General features: G+C 37.4%; 3 protein-coding genes across 5 annotated transcripts in view; 1 reads left to right on the top strand and 2 right to left on the bottom strand.

The window, feature by feature from the left end:
* Positions 1-34: 34 nt before the first annotated feature.
* On the bottom strand, positions 35-7,938 carry LOC140343016 (deoxyribonuclease-1-like). 2 transcript variants are annotated; one of them, XM_072429457.1, is made up of 9 exons: positions 7,286-7,938; positions 7,055-7,196; positions 6,169-6,257; positions 5,746-5,832; positions 4,573-4,685; positions 4,288-4,400; positions 1,328-1,485; positions 1,158-1,254; positions 35-588 (listed from the first exon to the last, which is right to left on the bottom strand). In XM_072429457.1, the coding sequence occupies exons 1-9, from the start codon at positions 7,306-7,308 to the stop codon at positions 514-516; spliced, it is 897 nt and encodes a 298-aa protein (XP_072285558.1). In that variant the 5' UTR covers positions 7,309-7,938; the 3' UTR covers positions 35-513. The 2 variants fall into 2 exon arrangements, with proteins under 2 accessions (XP_072285558.1, XP_072285557.1); XM_072429456.1 differs by having other exon boundaries at positions 35-1,254.
* Positions 7,939-9,890: 1,952 nt separating this feature from the next.
* Positions 9,891-23,212, bottom strand: LOC140343017 (deoxyribonuclease-1-like 1). The gene is made up of 9 exons (XM_072429458.1): positions 23,055-23,212; positions 18,988-19,155; positions 18,170-18,258; positions 17,868-17,948; positions 17,192-17,304; positions 14,894-15,006; positions 14,103-14,260; positions 11,475-11,565; positions 9,891-10,930 (listed from the first exon to the last, which is right to left on the bottom strand). Exons 2-9 carry the CDS (start codon positions 19,123-19,125, stop codon positions 10,793-10,795), a joined length of 921 nt encoding a protein of 306 aa, XP_072285559.1. The 5' UTR covers positions 19,126-19,155; positions 23,055-23,212; the 3' UTR covers positions 9,891-10,792.
* LOC140343018 (mitochondrial carnitine/acylcarnitine carrier protein-like) overlaps positions 19,474-25,076 on the top strand; it is a 36,584-nt gene continuing 30,981 nt past the window's right edge. The window contains exons 1-2 of one of the 2 annotated variants that reach the window (XR_011923228.1): positions 19,474-20,941; positions 22,262-22,354. Coding sequence is in view for 1 of the 2 variants with exons in the window: in XM_072429459.1 (XP_072285560.1) it covers positions 20,831-20,941; positions 22,262-22,354 (204 nt within the window). In the remaining variant the exon portion in view is untranslated. The remainder of the gene's footprint in view (positions 20,942-22,261; positions 22,355-25,076) is intronic. The other variant, XM_072429459.1, reaches the window with a different exon arrangement.

The raw sequence follows: 25,076 nt of genomic DNA, 5'->3' as shown, positions 1-25,076 counted from the left end.
TTTTTTTTAGTGTTTGTAGGACTGCTGTGCCAATTGAGTGTTTTATGAATGGTTAACTACACATATTTTCCAAAATGACCAGTATTAGTATCCATACATCCTATAAAGGTAATTTTTTTAAGTTGTGTATTGTCCATCATACAAGGCAAAACAAGTGTATTACTGAGTAGCAAGTAAGGTGCATGGGTATATGTGTGAACTGCAAAACCTGCATGGGTCTGCTGGAATAGCAAGAACTAGATTTGCAAAAAATCAGTTTATGGGGATGAAAAATCTATGTACAACCAATTTTGAACTTTGCTTCCTGGGCATAGAATTGCGGTATGAACATATCTATGCATTGCCAAAAAAAACTAGGAACATCACTGCTAATCTGTTTACTGGCAGTTATACACTTTTGCTTGCCCTCAGTGGTGCAGTTTGTTGAAGATCACAGCAGACTGATATAATATCTGATGCAGCTGAATTACTGTTCAAAATGTACAAATAGTTTATTGAATTGTATAAAATTGATCACAGCTCTCTCTCCATCCGTGGGTCTGGCCGGAGATTGACTTCTATAGGGAAGTGGTCGCTGACTGCCAAAGCCTGCAAAGTAAACCAGTATTATCCATTACAGGGGATCTGTTCCTTTTGTGACTTTTAGATGTAGTTGGTAGCCAACCTCAGTCCATTAGAATTATAACAATCCAAGACACTTGAAGCTGCTAATAAAGTATTTGTAAGATGGGAAATCCTTCCTGGCCTACAGGACCTACAGGTATACTTCAGGTTCATTCTCTGGCTTTCATAATTTCTTTGCATTTACCAATGCTGTAAGTCACATGACATTAGAAACCAGATAGTCCTGGATTCCATCATTTATCATGAGCATGACTGTTTTCATCTAGGAAAGAATAATTGACACAGTGGACGGAATAGTTACTGTTCTAGTTACATGCAGCATCTGCTTGAAATCTGGTTTGTGGCTGAGCTAAAGCAGATCTGTTTGTGGTCCTCCAGAAGTCTTTTTTTTTGTGTTCAATCCGCAGCTGACTAGGGTCCTCTGACCTTGTAAACAATGCATAGAACAGTTGCATACACAGCAGGGCACCTTGTAGAAACCCTTGTTTCAAATAAGAACATTTCTTATATAACCCAGCTATAGCAACTCCTACCTCTTCCTCAGAGAGCTCAAGTTTCTTCTGGAAGTTGAATGGTTTAGCAGACCCTGGTATAATCCCTTTGAGGAATTCTTCTCCGTGTACAACGATACTTGAATATAAAAATAAAGGTTATTCCAAATACTTGAGGACCTATGATAACCTGCTCCCCTCCCTATACCTACCGGTCATAGGCACAATGTGTTTTGGTGTTTACAGTTGTGTCATCTTTATCACCAATCAACCAATAAAAGGTATTGCTGCTCTGCAGCTGAATTTTCTTCCATTCCTCATTTGTCACATAGCCACAAGCTGCATTCAGATCTCCAAGAAGCATGATGCTCTATTGCAACAAAGATGTCAGGATAAGAAAACTGGCTAACAAAATTACATTTAAAGGTCTAAGTTTAGCTGTCTGCCTACAGTTTTTCAGAAAATTTTAGCTGCCTTGCTGTCATGTGCAATCTGTGGCTTTGGTTTTTTATAATGTACTGACTTGGAACACGCATGATAATCAGAAACTTACTATGTATGGTCTACATACTGTGATTTATAATAGATTAAAGCCAGTGACCACTTCAATCAAGTTCACAATGACAGCCTTTGACTTTTTTTCAGTAACATACTGGTGGTGGTATAATCATCATCAATCAAAGGGCCTTCAGGGGTTTATGAAAGACAAAGGATACGAAAATTATTTTACTAGCTTTCACCTTCGGTGTGTATCGTAAGTACTTTTATTGGAGGATAAATAATAAATGTAATAAAAAAAATACAAATACATTTGAAGACAAAAGTAGTGACAGGACTGGGGTGTTTTGCACTAGACAAATATATTGTACATGATAAAGTGAGGTAACCGTTTTAGTCATTTAAAATTCCAATGCATTTCGTCAATATGGGCTTCCTCGGGTTTGACTATACGGTCTATACAGAGAATATAAACACAGTATGAGTGTATAACAATATTACAAGATTATATATAAGTAGTATATAATATACAGCAAAGTACTTCAAATATCCATGGTGGAAACAATACTATAAATATATGTGTAATATGCATAGAGCATGGAATCGTAGTGTGAATGATGGTATTGATATACAAACAATATTTTTTGTAAACAAATGTAGGTAGTACTGTAGAATAAGTGGATAAAGTAGTACCTGTTGGGGTAGGTGGTGAAGTTGTTTAGGTAAGGCTTAAAGAACTTACGTTTAGATGGTTAGTAATAGGGCTCACAGGTAGCAGATAGGCTTTAGGTATGGCAGTATAATGCGCTGATAATAAATAGAGATGAATTTCACAAAAGGTATAAAACAGCCTAATGAAATATATTCAAAAGATAAATTAAGAGACACAGAGATTAAGGTATAATGAATGGTGGCACAAAGATTTATTGAAGATGTTGAGTTTCGCAGTGGCCATAAAATATGCTGTTAATCCCTTCAATGTATTCAGAATAGAGCTGTATATACACAGCGATAGTCTGAGTAATTTTACAAAGTAATTATTGTTAAATAGGTATACAATATGACAATAAAAGTCATATTAGATCTATGTTGAGTTGGAGGTATTTCTACTTTATATATACATATATATATATTACGAAATAACAGTTTAATGTAATTTGTAAGCAACGTGTTTTATTACCTGTACTATTTACTCATACTATGTATATCAATACCATCATTAACACTATAATTCTATGCATATTACACACATATTTATAGTGCATTGTTACCACCATGAATATTTGAAATACATAAATATTTGGACAGAGACAACTTTTTTCGAATTATGGTTTTGTACTTTACCACAATTAATTTTAAATGAAACAACAAACAAATGCAGTTGAACTGCAGACTTTCAGCTTTAATTCAGTGGGTTGAACAAAAGGATTGCGTAAAATGTGAGGAACTAAAGCCTTTTTTTTAACACAATCACTTCATTTCAGGGGCTCAAAAGTAATTGGACAATTGACTCATGGGCAGGTGTGGGCAATTTCTTGGTTATGTTATTATCAATTAAGCAGATAAAAGCCATGGAGTTGATATGGGGGGAGGGTGCTTGTATGTGGAAGATTTTGCTGTGAACAGACAACATACGGTCAAAGGAGCTCTCCATGCAGGTGAAACAAGCCATCCTTAAGCTGCAAAAACAGAAAAAGACCCATCCAAGAAACTGCTACAATATTAGGAGTGGCAAAATCTAGAGTTTGGTAATCATGGGAAAGAAACAAAGCACTGGTGAACTCAGCAATGCCAAAAGACATGGATGTCCATGGAAGACAACAGTGGTGGATGATCGCAGAATTCTTTGCATGGTGAGGAGAAATCCCTTTACAACAGCCAACCAAGTTGGCTCGCGCATTCGTATTCGCAATCCGAAATCGTACGTCGTCGCGCAATTCAGCAACTGAATGAGCTCGCGGCCGGAGCCGCGCATCTCTGGCAGCTTTACACTGGCGAGCTTGCATTAAAAGTCACTCGCGCGACCAGCGAGCGCGGATTTTATTGATGAATTAGGGCCATTGTGTTAAAAAAAAGGCTTTAGTTCCTCACATTTTTATGCAATCTTTTTGTTCAACCCACTATATTAAAGCTGAAAGCAGTTCAACTGCATCTGAGTTGTTTCAATTAAAATTATTTTTGTGGTAATGTACAGAAAAAAATTCGAAAAAAGTTATCTCTGTCCAAATATTTATGGACCTAACTTTACTTTGCTGTATATTATAAATACTACTTATATGTAATCTTGTATTCATGTAATATTTTTATACATTCATACTATGTTTATATTCTCTGTATAGATCATATAGTCAAACCCCTGTGAAAGCTCATATTGGCGAAACGCATTGGGAATTTTTACGACTAAAACGGTTACCTCACTTTATCAGTTAGAATATCTTTGTCTAGTGCAAACCACCCCAGTCCTGTGACTACTTAACTAGACTGGGGAAACCTTTTGGATACTATGTAAACTGTGTAACTATGTATGAAACCAAAATGTGTCAATACATAATTAAGATTTACCTTCTGAGAAGGTAAAACCTTCTGAGCCAAAAACATCTTTCTTTTGTCTTGGGCCTAATCTCTCACTGAGATAAATAATGACCTCCATAACTTTATGATTCTCCACACCTACCTCGGTTCTCCAGTAACTCTTCACCTCCAACATAACCTGTAGGAGGCGGTTGATCTCCTTAGCTGCTTCCCTTGGGCAGGTGTGATGGGACATCAAGGCAAAGTCTTTAATAACTGTCACAAAGTACATTTCAAGCCTTTATATGAAACTGATCATAATGTAATATCCATATAAAAGATATTTAATAGAAGCTGCAACTGTCTGACTGCAGTACTCAGTACTTGAGTAATGATTTCAATACTGTTTAATTGGAGATTGACATGCCTGTTCTAGTTGGCAACCTACCTGTCCTTGGAGAGTGAAAGCGGACAACAAACGGTTCTCTTGCAAAGGCCTCTGGATGATCTGGATGGTCTTCTACATACTGATACCAGTCAACCACCTTCACTGAGTCAGATCTGCCATGTAAGGAAAGTTACAAATCCAAGTGAAGACCAATGTCAGTCTGCACAGGTCCACATTTTCTCATCACAACCTATAAGATGCATTTTGGCAATTTTTTGATTTGTATGCAAAGGAAGACCACTAAAAATTCTTACTGGGCTGACACAGCACCCTTATGAAATAGTAATGTTTGTCAAAATCTGATAAAAATAGCTTGTAAGCTCTTCGGGGCAGGGTCCTCTCCTCCTATATCACTCTATGTATTAGTCTGTCATTTGCAATCCCTATTTAATGTACAGCGCTGCGTAATATGTTGGCGCTATATAAATCCTGTTTAATAATAATAATAATAGCTTGATGAGTTGATGTCAATCTAAAGTAGTGGTTGTTCCTAGACTGTAGGTTGCACCAACCTAGGTAATTCCCACATGTGATGCTAAGCTTCTATGATAAAAATTGATCTGAAATCCAAAGAATTAAAGTGGTGGGACAAGGACACTAAAACTAAGAATAGATAATAATGCTAGTTGATGCCAGATGTCCATCAGCCAGTAAATAAGGAGAACTTTTTTTTTTATTTGTTGCAGCATTTAATGCACATTGTAAAAGTGAACTGTGCAGTGAAATCAAAGTATTTCAGTACAGAAGAGGAACCAGTACATCTGTGCAAGACTAAAGGTAAGGTGGCTTTAAAGCACACAAATGTTTGGACCGGAATTGTGATTTCATTGCATGTGTGTTTTTCTTTGTTTTAACTTTTGTGTAGGATAGGAAAGGGTTAGGTGCTCTTTTGACTTTTTATGTCCACTCACAATTTAACATAACGAAATTTGGTGTTGGGACATAAGTTCCAGGACAATTGTTTCTGAAACTAGAGGAGGTGAGGAGTAATTTTGCTGAAGGGGGCCCTTGTACTTTGTAAAGATTCTGGGATAGGATATAGATTTCCTAAACTGGGACAGCAATAAAACTAAAGTTTGCAATTTTTCTTAATTTATCCAAGTCAAAAAAACACAAAACAAGTACACTTTTGACAGATGTTCTGCTTTAAAGAAACTTCCATATCTAGTGCACCTGTAGATGAAGACAAACTGCTCCTTGTAGCTGTTCTTTCCCAGTCTTTTACTCTCAAGATATTTGTATCGATGACTGGTGTCATACCTGCAGAAAAAGAGAAGAATTGTCTGGATTGCTTTACATTTAATTTTTTGTAGAAGATTGTGAGCAGCACAATGCACATTGAGCAGCACAATGCACAGAAACCATATAAAGAGTACACTGTAATCACAATGTGTATTATCACCTTACGTTATACACAAATTTATCATGTAATAAAATCACAGACAACAAAGTGAAGGAAAGAACAAACTAGATTTGAGGAAGGAACAATGTCAGTTTAAAAGACATGAGAAAAGAACCTCAATTCGTGTGTATATGTTATATTTGTATGTATGTTATATGTATATAAATTTTCCCCAGCTTGTGCATTGATGATACCGATTCAGTTCAGCCACTAGAGTTGGGACAGCTTCTCCTTTGGAATCTCTGACCTCTTGGATCACACTGATGTCACAGCGAGTCAAAATCTGTAAGAAAAAGGAAAGATAAGAGCATTTTTTTTACGGCAAGCGAGTCAGGTAATGTGTGTGCCTAGTAGGTAACTGCTTTTTAAAGAACAACAGAAATTGTTGATTATAAAAAAACTAAAAATAATAAAGCACACAGCCCTTAAGACACATGATACAGATTTAAAAGCAGAACCTGCAATTATGTAAAGTCCTGTACGGACTTCAGATTACTGTTGTTTTGATCGTTTGTGATCATTTCCAGTGACAGATGAACAAACAAAAGCTGAGCACACATATTGTTCTGTTCCATGGAGCGGGGAGAGGAGAAGACAGGTGAATGGCACCCACTGTTCTCTTCCTAATATGAAAGCACAGCAGTCATTTCCAATTGATTGTTCATCAATCCACCAAGGATTGTCAAGGGACCACAGTTCACAAACAGGACTTTTGCTTGAGATGAGTACAATTGTTTGACTTCGGCAACAAGCTGTGCATGTGTACATACATAGCTTGAGGTTCATTGACAGCAATTCCACTAGTTTACACCAAGTGATCATCTCTATACAGTTTCCTATTAGGATCAACATAGTGTTTTATATGCAGTCAGAGAGGCATTTATACTTTATAGTTTGGTAAATCGCATTGATGTGACTCTGGCTACCTTTGGCAAAATCCAGGATCCACCACCCTTTTTAACTATAATGTATTATAAGAGACCTAATGTGTACTTGCTTACTTATCCATAACATATTTTTGCATAGCAATCCAGTTTGCCATTTCTCACAAAACTTTCTTCTTTAGTTATATTTGCCCACCTTAACCAGGACATCCATTATCTTTTTGTTGGATGCTTTAGCCTCTCCGAAACTCCTGATGTTAAAAGCACAAATCTTAAAGGTAGCTGAAGATAGATGCAGACCCAGCAGGAAAAGTAGGACAGATTTTTTCATCATGTAGCTGTAAAAACAACAAAGCGTGCAATCGAATACACAATTTCAATTTACTCTGATAATTGACACTGATATCAGTATATTTATAGCACTTACCTCTTGGCAAGATATGTCCTCATCTCATTGAACTTAGTTGGTATAAATTCCTTCCTATTAAAAAATAGACTAGGAAGTCCAGATGGGAAACTTATTAAAAATCCTGTACAACTCTATTATTGTAGATGCTTTCTCGGAGGAAAACAATGTTACAGGCTATGTCTATAGTATATGAAAGAACACTGATTGCTGATATTTGTAATGAATATTCTGGGTTTACCAATGCAAAACTAACACAGCAGGATATAATTGAACCACACAGGATCACAAGGTAAAAGGATGAAGTATCACCACAGCAGACATCCTGGAGGTCCAAAGAATTGAATTAGGCAGACATAAAGGCTGTAGAAACCACCTAGTAGAGAATAGACTCAAGACTAGAAGATCAGTGAACAGTATTGATTTCTTAAATGACCAAAAAAGCCAGGAAAAAAATCTTCAAAACTCTAAAACGAAAATATAACCCAGGAGATGTTCTAAACAGGCAAACATGTCCAGATTCAAATCAAGGAGCTTTTATCCTTAGTACATTTCTCATCAAGTAGTCCAGAGGATCTTGCGAACACCAAAGAGTACAGTTGACTCGCTGAAAATCCAATATATTATGTACCACAAGGTGTCATTGATATTAAAGCTCAAGTTACCAGAGGATTAGATAGGACAAACACCAAGTGAATGGATGATGAATGAGCACAGCTGATACTGTTCATGTTCAGAAATACCAAGTTCAGATGCACACACAGCAGGGATGTACACAGTGAGAGAGAGAGAGAGGTGCCTGCTGTATCAGTGCTGGGTCAGCAGGCTCTGGAACATAAGAGAATGGGCAATACACATGGCTGAAGCCTACTGGAGGACCATTCTACAATGTACATTATACTTAATGTTAATTTTAATGCTTGTCCCATGACAACTTAGTTAAATAAATAAAAAAAAAAAAAAAAAAAATATATATATATATATATATATATATATATATATATATTAAAATTTAGGATTTTTTTGTGTTTCCTTAATACAAATTGTTGCATGTTTCCAATTGTATAGTCAGTAATGTGCAAGACAAAGCCAATCATCTTTCACTGATGTTATATTAGGTGACTGTGTATCGTCATTCTTTTTAAGATGGGTCATATTCAAATAGTTTGTGCTATCAATTTAGAAATCAAAAGGCAAATAAGGCATTTGTAATAGGCCTTCAACTACAGCTGTTGTTCCCAATGTAACACTGGCAGTACTTTGGATGTTCCAATGCATCCATAGAAATACACTACATCCAGTTTTATTCTATAAAAGGAAAGATTGTTGGATAGACATGATAATAATAAAATCCCTACCAGGATGTCAAAGAGAAAAAGTGACACAAAATTTTCATTTTATAACACATTTTATTTTTCAAAAATATATTTGCTGAACTGAACTTAATTGTTTACAAGCCCACTTAGGTATACCATTTCACAACAATAAAGCTGCGTACACACTCGCAATTTTTGTCGTTGGAAAGGATCTTTCACGATCCTTTCCAACGACAAGGGACTGCACGATGCATGAACGGTGCTGTACATACAGCACCGTTCATGCTCTATGGAGAGGGGAGGGGGAGAGCGACGGAGCGGTACCCTGCTGCGCGCTCTCCCCCTTCCCTTTAATTAGGATCGTTTGTCGTCCATCGTCCGTGGATCCGGCAGGACGGTCGTTCGGACGATGGACGACACCGACTGTACACACGGCAGATTTTCGCCCGATATTTGACCGATGCCGATTATCGGGTGATAAAAATCTGCCGTGTGTACGTAGCTTAAGTTTAGTACAATAGGTTGCATAAAAAAATTACAACAGTGATTTGTACAGCAATTTACATTAAACCTTGATGAAATATATAATGAAGAAACAATTATTCTGCTTGTGTTGACCTTAAAGCAAAGCTCCAGTAAAATATTCTTTCCAGTCTTCAATAAAGTGGGATCTTCCATCATACTTAAGGTGATTGTGGCTGTAATAGTGTATTTGCAACAACCAAGTTGAGTACTGTCCATGATTTTTTATTTGCAGCAACAGCTATAGTTTTAGGCAAGCTTTCGTGGGTATACCCATTTCTTTCACCTTTTAGCAGCTCAATAATTTCAGTTAGGCTAAGTTCAAGATAGTGGTTTTTGCAAGCAAAAAACAGTTCGAAAAATAAAATGGGTTAACAAAGGACAGAATGGGTCTATTCATTATCCTTTATTTGATAGGAAGAAGAAGGGGCAGCCTTCCTAAGATAGCTGGCCTTGAAGTAAAACAGCTGAGGCCAAAGTACACAAAATCAGACACAGCCTTAATGCTTTTCGACCTTAAACTGTTATTTTAGTTTTTTCCTAGATGCTGGAGACTTTATTTGTGAGATTCTACAGGAGATTTCCAGTCTGTACACTGCTGTGTCCATTTTATTGAGCCCCCACCACCCTTGTTGGATTTTAAATTTATGTAAAGCAAAAGCAAGGATGGAATATTATATTCCTACATGTTAAGGGCACATCCCCCCAACAGTGCTCAAGACAAATACAAACCCATACAGCCGATACTCATATTTTCAGCTGCGTATATGTATATTTCAACCCAGAAGTATTTTTGAAGCATTTTTAATTTAGTTACCAAACAGCTGTTAAAGTTATGCACAAGCAGATAATGTAAAACGTTCCTATACAGTCACTCATTACCTCACAACCCACTTGGCCTGGACAAGCCATATGCCATTTCTATTTTTTTTTGGTTCTATCAGCACAAAGTCTAGAATTGCCTTACTCTAGTCCTAGTATTCCTGATACATATGCAGATCTATTAGAACTGAGAAGCACCTGGAGAAGAGGTAGTGAAGGTGGAACCTATATGTCATTTGGGATTCAAATGGAAAAAAACATTCATGGATACCTGAATATATATTTAAAACTGAAAGAGCTTATGAAGACTGCCGGAATAGAAAAAGGTAGGTTTTAAAATATCCAGATGACAATTGTAGAATCAGGGCTCTAAAACAAGGCAACTAAGGACAAAGGAGATTTTACAACTGGACCAATAAATCTTCCTATGCCATATCCTTCAGACTCAAACTATAGAAAGTCCCAATAATGTTTCCTACAAATACTCAAACGTGCTTTTGAAGCCTATAATCTTCAAGCTATTGGGCTCTATGATCATCAGTGTATTTATTCCTTTGTTGAGTCAGTTTTGCTGTTAAATCGCTAAACCCAGAGGACTCCACAATTCAAGTATAGCAAAATAAGAAAATATATCAGGAGTTGGACTAAAACTATAAAAATATGCAATGATAATATAAAGGAGACAAGCTTTACATGTCAATGGCTAAAAAACTTAAGTGAGTTTGCTGCTCCTATAGACCATAAAACACCACGATGCACATTACACAATTTTATGATACACATAGGGAGAAAGTTAGCTTCGGAGCACAGGAGGTTCTAAGTTTCACATCTGCAGGAAACTGTTTTCTGTTTTAAATTTTCTTTACCCTTAATGTAAAGTTTTGGTTTCTTCAGCAACTAGGACACCCAGAAGAATGAGAATAAAAGATGGAAGCAGGGTCTGAGAGTTACCAAACTTCACATTAAGTTCTGCCTCCACTGGATAATGATCACTGACTTTCAGGGCCTGCAAGATGAAAAAAAGGAGTTCACTGAGAAGATGTTATACAGTATTTAGACACACAAACATGAGATAAAGCTGAACTGCCAACTACATATCTAGCCAATGAAACAATTTATTCAAAATTGTAGATATAAAAAATGCAAAGCATCAGATAATGGGGAATATATCTATCAAATCACAAGTAGAAAGTGGTTTGGGCACATTTAAGGCAATACAGGACACATTAAATATTGTACTCATTAGAAAGTGATCAAATTTTTTTATTGTGTTTGGATGAACATTCTGCTTTGCTCTCCTCTACTGGAATGCAGAACAGTCTTTCCCTGTTGTTCATTTATCAATCTGCCATAGTGGATTGACTAATGACATCAGGGGACCACTGTACACATATCAGATTTTCATTTCATATCGATCATGACTGATCATCTCAGGTGCAAATCATCTAATGTGTGTACATAGATTATAAAATTATTCCTTGTAAATGTGTCTTCACAAAGATTTTTCCTTGTTATCATATCATAGCAGTCTGCTTATCTTAACAGCATACCTCGGCCTCTGTGAGTCCTAGCTCCTTTGTAAAATTGTAGATTCCAGCAAATTTCACCAGTTGTGTCAATTCTTCACCATACAACACTATCCTGGAGATGGAAATGAATATTAACATTATCTTCTTGCACTTAGCTAATGACATAATCTTAGCGATACTAGAACTCTGACCAGAACTCATGGACTGCTGACATGTAAATAATTTATACCCCACAGACAGTTAATATACAAGTTAGGATCAATAGGTTTGTAAAAGTTAATCTGTAAATGAATAGAGAACTAGCTAAAAGACCGGATACAGAGAGTAGTGATTAATGATCCATACTGTGAATGGTCTAAGGTTATTAGTGTTGTACCCCAGGGTTCAGTGTTGGGACCTTTACTGTTTAACATATTTTATAAATGATATAGAGTTTGGAATTAAAAGTACTATTTATGTGTTTGCAGATGACACCAAACTATGTAATAGAATTAAGTCCATACAGGATGTCTATAATCTACAAACAGACCTGGTTGTACTGTTTGATTGGGCTGCCAAGTGGCAAATTACATTTAATATCGATAAATTTAAAGTTATGCACTTGGGGGCTAACAACATGCATGCTTCATACTGTCTAGGGGGAATACATTTGGCCGAATCAGGAATGGAAAAGAATCTGGGGGTTCTGGTTGATCATAGACTTAATAACAGCATGCAATGCCAAGCTGCAATATCTAAAGCTAGTAAAGTACTTTCTTGTATTAAAAGAGTAATAGACTGCAGAGATGGAGACATAATCCTGCCCCTGTACAAAGCATTGGTCAGACCACATCTGGAATATTCAGTCCAGTTTTAGGGCACCAGTTCACAAAAAGGACATTTTGGAATTGGAAAGAGTGCAGAAAAGGACAACTAAACTAATAAAAGGAATGGAGGAGCTCAGCTATGAGGAGAGATTAGCTGAACTGAATCTATTCTCCCTTGAGAAGAGACGTATAAGGGGGGATATGATCACCCTGTATAAATATATAAATGGTCCATATAGAGAACTCCCCTCCCAATTATTTACTTAAAGGTCAATACAAAGGAGAAGGGGGCACTCTTTGCGTCTGGAGGAAGAGAAGTTCACTCTCCGGATAAGGAAGGGATTTTTTAAGGTCTGTGAAAATGTGGAATCGGCTCCCTCAGGAAGTAGTTTCAGCAACTACTATAGATTGCTTTAAGAAAAAGCTAGATATTTTTCTGGAAGCACACAATTTACTTGGTATTAAAAGTTTAAAGTAAAGACAACAGAGACCATTGATCCAGGAAACATCCGATTGCCTCATGGAATCACGGAAGGAATTTTTTCCCCTGTTGAAGCAAATTGTACCAGGGTTTTTTGTTCTTTGCCTTCCTCTGGACCAACTATGTCTTATAAGGTCTTACATCTAAAGCTACGTACACACGTCAGATTTTTATGGCCCGATAATCGGCATCGGCCAATTATCGGGCGAAAATCTGCCGTGTGTACAGTCGGTGTCGTCCATCGTCCGGACGACCGACCTGCCGGATCCACGGACAATGGACGACAGCCGATCCTAATGGAAGGGAAGGGGAGAGCGCGCAGCAGGGTGCGGCTCCGTCGCTCTCCCCCCTCCCCTCTCCATAGAGCATGAACAGTGCTGTATGTACAGCATCGTTCATGCATCGTGCACTCCCTTGTCGTTGCTTAAGATATATTTATATCCCTAGTGGTTGAACTTGAAGGACTTACCGTATTTTCCGGCGTATAAGACGACTTTTTAACCCCGAAAAATCTGTGCCAAAGTCGGGGGTCGTCTTATACGCTGGGTACTTACCAATCCCCTGAACGGGGAGAAGTCAGCCGTCAGAGAGCTTCGGGAACGCTGTGAGCCATGCGGTATAGATTTATATGCTTGTTAAAGAATATTGTGATTTACAAATCAGCCACTAGGTGGCGCTGTGTGACTACTTTACATAAAAGGGTAGACAATTCTATTATTTAAGTAAAAATTTCTTTTGTTACTGTTTTTTTTTTTAAGTGCAACAAACTCTATATTTTAACTGGAAAAGCTGGAGGTCGTCTTATACGCTGGAAAATACGGTATGTCTTTTTTCAACCTGACCTACTATGTAACTATATTAAAGCAGTTGGGTGCATATGAAAGCATAATACTAATTCGTTCTTGCAGTAATATTGTTTTTTGGCATGTAGATTTTATGATGCTTTAAACGCCATCCATGGTCTGTCTTGACTGCACAGAAAAGCACAAAGAACAATTGATGATGTGATGAAGTTTACAATAAGGTGAGTAATATTTAAAAGGTTTGATGTAGTAAATTAATGAAGGGGAAAAGAGGACACCAGAGAAGGACACATATAGATTAAAAGTCCGCTCTAATGCAGACTGTATTGTAAAATGCATATTCTTTAACTGTAAAGAATATTGAATAATAATGGATATATGGAATGAATAAGTACCCTAGGCATCCTGTTGTCACCTCAGTAAAATTTATTGTCCCTAGGTAATTGTGTCATGTGACTATGGCTGGTCCTGGCCCACATCCACCTTTCTAATGCTATACATATTCCCCTAGTTCATAATGGTACTGTCAGGGAAATGGAGGGATGGCAGACAATCCAACCTGTCATAGGGGCACTTTGTGCTTTCTCTCACTGTGGTGTCCATGTCGTCCTTGATCAGCCATTGGAAAGCTGGATCTCTATACAGACGGAGAGAACGCCTCTTCTTCATAGAGAGGTAACTGCAGCCAGCGTTAAAGTCGCCCATAAACACCAGATTCTGTTGTGAATATATAGAAGGAGAAGTTATTTCTGAATACATATAAAAAAAACAGTAATGTGTTGCATATTTAAAGTTAAACTTCACAGAGCACAGCTTTGAATTTATAGCCAACACACCTTTTTATGTGTGTGTGTTTTGCTTACAGTATTGTGTTTTTTTTTTTTACTGCACCCCTATTGGAAAGCTTTTCCTTTACTTCTTCTTTCCTTTACTGTATAGAATAAAATATTGTCCCAAAAGAAAGATGATTGCTTACGTACTGTTATGTGACAACTATAAAATCTCATCGTCTGCAACTGCAACCAGTGGTCCTCATTATGAACAGAAGAGTGGCTTACGGAAGCATGATTAAATAAGAACCTGAACCTATATATTGATATACAGTGCACACAGCCTGCAGTGTTTGTCTTCAAAAATGCTAAAAAAGGAATTGTTAGGGCAGGAATACAGAAAAAGTAGAAGTTGTATCACTATATGGTGAACATAATATAAAACGCATATAAATATCTTTTAATGGTGGGATTTAGCAGTGCCTTTAGCGGTTTCACTGGAGTTCCACTTGATCTGTTATTTACTTTGTTGCTTTAAAATGTTATTAAGGTTTGTAGTAGTTAGTTGAGTCTTATTTACATTGCAGCGCCAGCGGCTCCTGGCATCCAGGAATACATCAAAAAGGGTTTCAAGTTCCTCCACGGCTTTGTCTGGGACTGTATGCTGCGGAATCACCACCATATCTTGCAGGTCTAAGCAGGAAGAGAAGTATGGCATATATGACCTTACATACAAAACATCATTACATCTATCAACACTGGGTTTAAACAAAATACAAATCCTAAAGGATATGGAAACCCCAACAGTTTCCAAACTTTCTTTGCTCCCTTTGGGTCCTATAAATATACCATTGAAGTGTTTTGTTATATTGGTTTGGTGCTATTGTAATTTGCTATACCTGATAACTTCCAGAGATCCGTGCTTGTCTTTTAGGGATGAAGAAGGGGGAGAAGGAAGGGGAGGTCTGTGTTCTATGCAATCCATCAGAAATAAAGTAGGCAGAGCTGACACCATATTTTTAGAAATTTTAGAAAATGTCAAACAGGAAGGTATAAGTACACAATATTTCTGCCCTATCATTTATAATATTTATAGTATGTTTTAAAGAAATAATTAATAAGAGAAATTTGCATGTATTGTAGAGATGCACTAAATATGTTTTTATTTTGTATTCACATGCGTTTTAAGTACTATACAGCAAAAACTTTAAGTTTTGGTAAAATTGTATCCTCTTCTGGTTCATACTGCTGTCTGCATCACATCTTAGAAGAAAGGATGTCAGAATAATAATATCATGTATTTATATAGCACTGCCATAATATGTAGCAATGTACAGAGTCCAAAGTCATGTTATCAACTATCCCAAGGAGGAACCAATGTAAAAAACAAAGTCTAGAGATAAATTTTGAAAACTTACAGCATGTTTGTGGCTTGTGGGAGGAAACCAGAGTGTCCAGAAAGAACCTACACAAATTTGAGTAGCACATATAAACTCCGTGCAGGCTGAGATTTAAACATATGACTTGCTAGGAACAGATCTACAGCAATCAGCAGTGACAGTGAAATCACACAGCTCCCGGGGTCTGATTTCTAGTCCACAAGCAAGTCGGGATATAAATGTGACAACTTATCTATGGAGTCACTGGTCAAACCAGTGTGCGTGACACTCAAAGCACTGAAGCCTAGTGCTTGCATATTAGAATAAACAATGGCAGCTGCCAGGTTTCTTAGCAAAGCTTTCCTCAACCTTCTATGACTAAAATACAACTTTACAGTTCCAAATGTAAAATGCCCCATTGCCTTAGGAACACTAAAACTTTTTGCAGCAGATTAGGAATGAGCAAGTTAGTGTTCTTCTAGTTCCCAAGCGCTCCAATTCTCAGCCTTTTAGTTTCCAGACCTCTATCTGATAACTCACACATATCAGCTCTGCTAAACTTGGCCTGGACAATCTTCAAATCTTGCCATGTAGGTTTTAAACAATGCCTGGTGTTAGGTTTAGGTTCCTGCAATGCAACTAAAGCTGTACAAATTGTACCTCTTTCCTTCAGGAAAGGAAATGATGTCATGCACCCAGAAAGAACCAACCACATATATTTTAGTTTACCACATAGCCAGATTTTCATGAGAAAAAGGGAACAAGGAACCCTGTTACATACAATAAAAAACTGTAAAAATAATATAGTTTCCTACTGATAGGAAAGGAAAGATCTAAATTATACTTGACAATGTCTATTCAAGTCTTCAGCAGCAGCAGCGAACCATGAAAAGCAGCATAGTGAAAAGGTTCTCTATTTATGGTACATTGCTGTAATTTAGAATCTCACCTGCATTTTATATTTTACAGCAATAAAATATTTTTCCCCTTCTGACTACCTATACTTAAAACATCACATCTGGTTGGACTGACCCTTTTAAGCTTTGTCTTTTAGTTCAGGCAATTACAGGACAGTAACAATGATAAATAGCTTAAATAGGGACACAGACAAAAACAAAATGCCTTTTATTTAGTAACACTGACAAGGCTAAGAACATTACTCCAATTCATTCTAGGGGGGATGTTTCTTTACTTCCTGCTTTCTTTGGTGACATAATGCCACGCCTGACTATATTTTAATATTTGGCTAATGTTTTCAATCCTGGACCAGATCCATTCCAGGTTTGCTGGATCACCCAGGTTCTCCCATGATAGTCTATCTTCTCCAGTATTTTCAGAGCTTTAATAAATCAAACTCAAAGACAGTAATAAACCTGACAACTCTATTCACTTTTTCCTTCACTATTCTGCATTAAAAAAACATTTGTGAGTCCCACTATTATACATACCAAAGACAGTGATTTATTTATAAAATAGACAGTTTTTCTCTTTTTACTGACCCTTGGATTGCAGTGAAAAGCGAACCACATACGGTTCCCGAGAAAACATGTCAGGTTTAGAGGGGTCATTGTCATCGTACTTGTACTGGTCCCTCACGGAAATCTTGTCCGATCTAAGAAATAATTCAAAAAGAGATTTTGGAATTAACAAAGGTTGCAGGTGGGGAATCAAGAAAATCAAGTGCAGTATTCTGGAGACAGGTTTACAATGAATAGGTTAGGAATCAGGAAAAGGGTATAAATTGGGTAAATATAAAAAATATTGCACAGTATTATTTCCAGCTATATTCACACAAGTCTGTTTACAGAGCTTCTGAACACAAGATACAATTTACACATGCAAATTATTTAGGGCAGTGACTTCCCCTGCCACTTCATATGCCTCTGAATGAGATCTAAATCTGTGAAAATTCTGACTCCTATGCTGAGCCTTTGGCTTCAATACTTCTGAATCATATTGAAAGCAGGATGGCCAGGATGACAGTCTGTCAGCCAGACAGTGTTTTTTAAGGAGACGCTGGCAGTGGCAAAGGTTTTTGAATCATAAGGCCACCTTTAAAACAATTGTATGAAGTGTGATGGCTTTCTGTAATCAGCAATTTTACTTTACTAAAACTTGAGAGAGATATGCGATTACTTTTATACCTTATATATTAAGAGGTTAAATAGTACTTACTTATATATAAAGACATATTGTTCAGTGTAAGACTTCCGTCCCAGAGATGGACTAGCTACAGCTTGGAAAAGGTCTTGTGGTCTATAAAGAAAAACTCCTATCAAAGTAGGTCTAAATGCAATCAGTACAATCCCAGATAACATCTACTATAGTAATGTACTTTCACACATTATTTGGGATTATCGCCTTGTCACCTGTATCCCTGATGGAGCCTACAAGTGATGACGCTGATAAAAACTGGCTAGGCATCATCTATCATTGTCACAATTAGGAAGCGACCTTAATTTCCTGGCCCCACTCACCTGTTCAGTTCCTGCAGGAGTTTGGATAAGGCCTTGCCTTTGGGGTCCTGCACTTCCTGAAGGAGACAGATGTCACACCGCTGGACAATCTGTAGGAAAAATCGCAAAAAACAATTTTAATATATACAGTATTAATATTTTAATTTCTTCCATATAGCCAAAATACCGTATATATAAATTATATTAACAGCACAAAGATTGTTTCTCATATTACTCTATGTTTTGTTTTTACAAAACACTGTGTAACGTCAAGAATTCTGTAAAGCACAAATAGCTAACCTAATATTGTAAGTAAATTTCAACTTAAAATAGTTACCTATAATTCATATATTATATATACAAGCTGTTTTAATATTAAATATGACCTATTTATACCTGAGTTTTTGATTTTTTTTGCTTTTGCACAAAACTCAGAATTTTTACTCCCACTAAAGTGCTTAAAGTTTTCTAAATGTCCGCACAGAAACAAAAGTATTTAGTTCTTCCTTTTTTCTTCCTTATGGAATGTAGTGTATGTCTAAAATGTTTTGTGGTATGTTGCTTTTTAGAGCCTAATGCAATTAACAGTTTTATGTTTATCTTAGAGTGGGTGAGTGTTGAAACCTTTTATTACATTTCTAATGCTGGCTGTTCCTGCTTGAAAAAGATTCCCCTTCACCATGTAACACCCATCAAATAGGCAGGAAGTTAGGGGAAGCTTTCAAATAAGGGCACTAAAAACCTGACAAAGTTAAAAGGCACTTTAGCTGGAAATAGGTTTTAGAAATGCCATGTTTGAGATATGCAGTTACCATTTCAGGTTGTGTGTTCTATATTACCTTGACCAAACTATCCAGCACCTCCTGGTTGGCAGCCTTTTTCTCCCCAAAGTGCTGGGCATTAAAGGCGCAGATTCTGAAGGGCAACACCTGGGACCACAGGAGGAGGAAGAATAAAAGCGGGAGCCAGGGGAACATTTCAATTCTTTTCAGTCATCTCCTCATATTCTGCAATATATATACAATACAATATTATATGAAGCTCTTTGGTGATATCCTTAGTATCCAACTACTTCTTTAGCAGCTTTTCTGTCTTTTAAAGACTCCTGTAGAATGTCTATATTCTCTTTTTATTAATATTAAACAGGATTTATATAGCACCAACATATTATGCAGTGCTGTACATTAAATAGGGTTTGCAAATGACAGACAGTGTCACAGGAGGAGGAGAGGACCCTGGCCAGAAGAGATTACAATCTAGAAGTAACACACAATAGGAGGGGAGATATCCCTCTTACCCTTTCCCTTATCCTGTCTGCAGTCTCTAAACATTTCCTGTCACAAATCTGCAGTCTGACAACTCCTTTACCTCTTCTTTAGCATGCCAACAGCCTCTTCTCATCTCCTCTAGCATGTCTACATTCTGACCATCTATTGTAATATGTTAGCAATCTTTGACCATATACTGTATCATGCCAGCAATGTTTTGATTGAAGGGCTGGCTATTATAATTTGCACTTGGTGATATCAGGGATTTATAAAGTAAACTGGCCACCAAATACGGAACTACCATTGCCTCTCCCTGTGCAAGCTTTCCAAATAAATCCATTTTAAAAATATGGAGTTGCTGCTGTGTAGACAGGGTGACAAAGCTTAATAAATTATAGTTGCTATACCTCCATTTTACCAATAATTGTTTGTTAAAGGAATTGTAGATCTCAATACCAGAGCCTGCTATCACAGAACAGCAGACCTTACAGTTTCTTGGCAGTTGGAGGAATAAAGGCTGTTACTTTTGTGAGTGAACTAGAAAGTTTTAAAAAGGTCCAAGTGGTATTCTTATCTAGCAGCTGTCTCAAAGCTGATTTCAACTTCATTTTTTACATAGGAAGTTGGAATTTCCCTCTGAAACTGCTGAGGACTAAGGCTCACAAAATTTTCCATTCACGTTACTAAGGAAAATCAAGTTTTAAAGGAATTTCCACATGCAAAAGCTGTTCAAAAGCATGATAACACTGACATTTAAAATGTCACTGGAATTTAGAAAGTTGGCAGTGTTGTCTAACTGTTAAAAAAAAAGAAATAACAAAGCAACAAAACATTAAGTAAGGAAGAAGTGAAAATTGGGAAAACGAAATGAAAGTAATAAATCAGCAGGCAAAATTCTTAAAGTACAAATGTCAGTTAACAAGAGCATGGTCAGGTAACAAGGCCATGGTCTGACAGATGAATCTGGCACAGAGATGTAATGCTTTTGCCAAACAGGTTAAAGTCTGGAGAATTAAGCAACATCGTCGATGTTATTGTGTAACTAATTGCCCTCATATGTTGTGCAGCTCATTTTTTTTCTATTATAGAATAACATATTATTATTCTCCTTTCAAGTAATTGCTACCAATGCAAAGGCTTCCACAATTAAAATCTGGAGCACTTTTGATAATCAACTATTTCTAAAACACTAATTCCACTATGGCATTTTTCTACAACTACCCTGATCCAAAGCAAATCCTGGTCCCTCTAGCCAGGGGCAACAAGGGGGCATGCTCAATAATGTCCAAGAGTTGCACCACACTGGTGTGTTAACCTTGCATACTTACACACTCCCCTCCCCTGTTCTATATCTTATACCCTGCACTATCACCCAGGATCACACTCCATCCAAGGCTCATCTGGGTTTACACTCATGTCTACTGAGAATGCAGCTCAACCTGTGGCTTTTATTAAACATTTTATCTCTGGAGGGATGGGGGGAGTGTGTCTCACGTTGGCCGGGCAGCCTCTTGACACCATTAAGGTAAGGTTATTTTTCTCTTCCCCAAATTATAGCATAACATCTAATATTTTAAGAACATGTGTTCAAGAGACAGCTTACAAAATGTTTGTCATTATTTTGTTCATCATTCATGCTACCATTCTTTATTGTTCTGCCTAATACAACTGTGCTGAAACTTTATATTAACAGGAAAAAAGGAGTAGCTGGTTTAATGTTAAACTAGGCTTTGCAATGCATTGGTAGGCGATGAAGAGGTTAACCACTTGCCAATTCCTTTCATATCTTGGGAACACTATTAGTGAGATTACTAGGATTGCAGCATTGCTGTGACTATTCGGGATTCCCCCAACCTCGATGGATATAAGAAATCTGGAGCTGACCCAACCCACAAGTATTTACCTATTCTTATTAGTCTATTACCTTTACCAAATACCGTTTTTGTGTATCTACTGACCCTTTATTGCCCATCCGCATTGTATTTTAGCTATATGTAAGTCCTTCCTCATTGTACTTATTTTATAGATGAATTCTCAATACATTCATTGATTACAAATGACTTACATTAAAACATTATTGCAGAATCCAATCCTTATCTCTACCTAATTTTATTTTTACTAATATTACCGAGACACTTATCATGTTACAACTGTTACAGAGGTTCATGGAGCTGGTCTGCAGAAAAAAATTACTTGGACGGGGGTTGAGCAGATGTAGTTTTCTTTCTATCTGCAGTCACAGATCTGGGTGAGGTCTTGTTTTCCTGCTGACTACAACACATTATTTATCATGTATACCATTCACATAACTCCTAAAAACACAGTCATGTTTGCTGCCATTAGAGACCTTGAAAGCTAAAACACATTTTAATCTGACAGTAGGCAGGCAGATATTCCACCAAAAGGAACCATAGGTGGGACACCCACTGGACCCCAGATATTCAGTCATTATCATCTTTGACACATGCACCCACTATTAGGAGATAGCACAAGCTAATCTCCTTCATTTTAGTAAAAGAAGAGTTAAAATTTAAGTTCTAGTGAGAATTTCTTTATTTGATGTTGTACACGAAATAGGAACTGGGACAGCAAGGTATAGAAAGCACTAAAGCCCTTTTCACTCTATTTTGTCTCTTCGTCAGGGCCACCTCTGACCTCATCTAAAAAAGCTAGTTGCCTTGCATGTACAATGGATCAGCAGGCAAAGTTCTAACTTTACTCAGACTTTGCTGGCTGCATGATCATTTCCCAAGCAAGTGACTAACAAAGGGAAGTGGACAACTATGTATCTAGAGTTTTTGGAAAGTGTGACCATTTACATTTAATAACATCAATGTCATTGCAGGTGAATCTGCAGATACAGGCCCGACCTGAAGTTGGCATAGCCCCTCATTATAACAGCACTGCTGACTGTTTCCGAAAGATTGTCTCCCAGCAGGTATGTATCATTCTATAACAACTGATTATAACAGAATATAAAATATCAGAAAAATGGAGTTATGATTGGGATCAAAAAATTGCTGGCCAGCTTTCTCTAATCAGTCCTCACAGTCCCGCTATATTCTATGCCACATAACCTGCTATTTTTGAAGGTGAAAAACTGAGAAGGAAATTTTTCAAAGATTCTTTGCCACATGTCACATGACTCCTACATGTTTCTTGCTAAGCATTTTGACACTACAGACAGTATCCTATAGTAAACAATTACCCCAAAAATTGCAGAATATTGATTATTGTGCGGTCCTCCTGTCCTAGTAGGCAGTAAACGAAGCTGGATTTGTAAAAACAGTGTAATGACAATGTAAGTTATTTCTAGCATCTCCATTTTTTTGTTTTTACCATCGCCTGCAGAATGTCTCAAGCCTCCAACTGTAGCATATCCACTGTGTCTGAACCTTTCTTGTAGAAAGTCTTCAGTCCCCAACCATTTCTTTTACCTCCCCAGACTCCCTGACATTTGTATTGCATACACTGAATATTATGTGCAGACAGTGAAGTCAGGGTTCACAGTAAAGGTTCCTTATACATTACTACGTGGATCACAACTGTGTTAGACTGAAACTTCCTCCCTCGAACAGTGTTCATGATATTACTGTCAGGAAAGGAGACCAGAAAAGCCACCGTTAGTTGTACAATACCTTAGTACTCCTGGGGCCTCCTCGCGCTGTACTTTTCTCTCCGTTTGTTCATGTCCTGTATGTGAGTCACTACTTCAGGAGTAAAACAGGAACAAGCACCCCCTTCATCCCGGGGCGAGAGCTAGACGTAAGAACCCAGCTGTCTGCCAGGGCGGGATCCAAGACAAATCAGGAAGACGATGGGATGTCTCATTTATTTAAAATATTGTTTCCAATATTCTGCAAAAACAAAACACAGAGTTTGATGACACAAACTACTTCCCAATACAGCCCTACCTATACATCCCATGTTTGGTTTAGCTTGCAATCTTTCATATAATGGATGCTTATAATGTATCGCCGTCTGTTAACACTTTAGGGTTTCTTTATATCCACTGACAAATCCTTGCAGCTGGTGTCTAAATTTAGGTTGTCTTGTGATAACACTTTTGTAATATTCAATAGTTACTAAGAAGAGTGCATGAACAAGTAGCATTTTTCTGTAAAGCCTGGCTATGTCATCATTAAAGGGTCAGGCCACACAAAACTGATGTTTCAGTGATTGCTGGATGCTGGAGAATTAAAACCACCTGACAGTTTCTTATCTTTCTATAGCTTATTCTTTTTATGTTACTGTATTGGTAAGATCCCTGTGCTGAATGGCTGCCAATTAAATTAGTTGTATTTTTAACTTAGACTTAGACGATTCTGTACTTGCTGAAACGATACCGTCATTCAAATATAATCTACCAATAATGTACACACACTAGATGCAATTGTTTGAACGATGCAGGTGGTGACATGAACAGGAGAAAGTGTATCACAGAACAATCCATGATCACTGAACAACCGTATACACAATAGATAGCGAACGATCGTCACCCAATCAGATCCTCCTGGGACGGTCGTTCATTTCCAGCGACATTCATCATCGTCGTTGACCAGTTGTTGTGCACCTTTTTTGGTAATGAATATTGGCCGATCAGTCATTATTCGTTTGTTTATTGCACAATAAATATTGCACGTGTGTCGCAGCCTTAGGCTACGTACACGTGCAATCATTGTTGTTGGAAAGGATCTTTCATGATCCTTTCCAATTGCTAACGACTGCACGATGCATGAACGAGTGCTGTACATACAGCACCGTTCTGCTCTATTGAGAGGGGGGAGAACAATGAAGCAGAACCCCGTTGCGCTCCCTGCCCTTAACTTCTAATAGGATCGTTCGTCATTCATCATCCGTGGATCAGCCAGGACAGTCGTTCGGATGATGGACGGCAAGCACTGTACACACGCAAGATTCAAGAACTATTGCATGTGCGTACAAAGCCTTAGTTTATATTACAGTCAGCTAATCAGACTCCATTTGTAACCAAAAATTTTTTTGTTTTAGTGACCGAACCCTTTAATATATTTAAGGTATGCTTCACACCTATATGTTGCAGTAATGTGCACAGTAGTGCATGTGTTAGTGTATTGCCCTTACTTTTAAAAGGTATCTACAGTGCACTAAAACAGATGTAAATAAATGAATGTGCACTGCCATGCAGTCCATTTCTTGTGTGATGCGGTATGTTCATACAATGTTAATACAATGCACCTTAACATGTGCAACATGTATTTATGTTCAAGTGTTACCAAACTGAAGGTGCAAGGTTAGTGTAAAACCTTACAGTACTGTCCTTAACCTAAAACAACTGGTGTTTCTCCCACTTTTATATACTGCAAACTTGTTTTGGTTGAGTTATTAGGATTAATAATTCAGCAATGACAGACTCCATATTTCTCACTTACTTTAAACATATGCTGCTGAACGTTTTCCCTGCACAATATTCAAAAGCAGCTACTCTGCAACATTGGAACACTTTGCCACATGTGACAGATTCATATTAACTAGTCCTCTCAGGCATAAATCATTTTGGGACTATATTATCAAAGGGTTTAAGAATTTTCATTTTATTAGAAGCACGGTTTGTACCAGGTTGTATAGGTTGGTAGCATGTACCTCCACTGTCGTGTTTCAGGGCCATACCCATTCATCAA

This window comes from Pyxicephalus adspersus, chromosome Z (assembly GCF_032062135.1).
Source record: "Pyxicephalus adspersus chromosome Z, UCB_Pads_2.0, whole genome shotgun sequence".
Taxonomy (NCBI): domain Eukaryota; kingdom Metazoa; phylum Chordata; class Amphibia; order Anura; family Pyxicephalidae; genus Pyxicephalus; species Pyxicephalus adspersus.
This window is presented reverse-complemented; position numbering and strand designations above follow the sequence as displayed.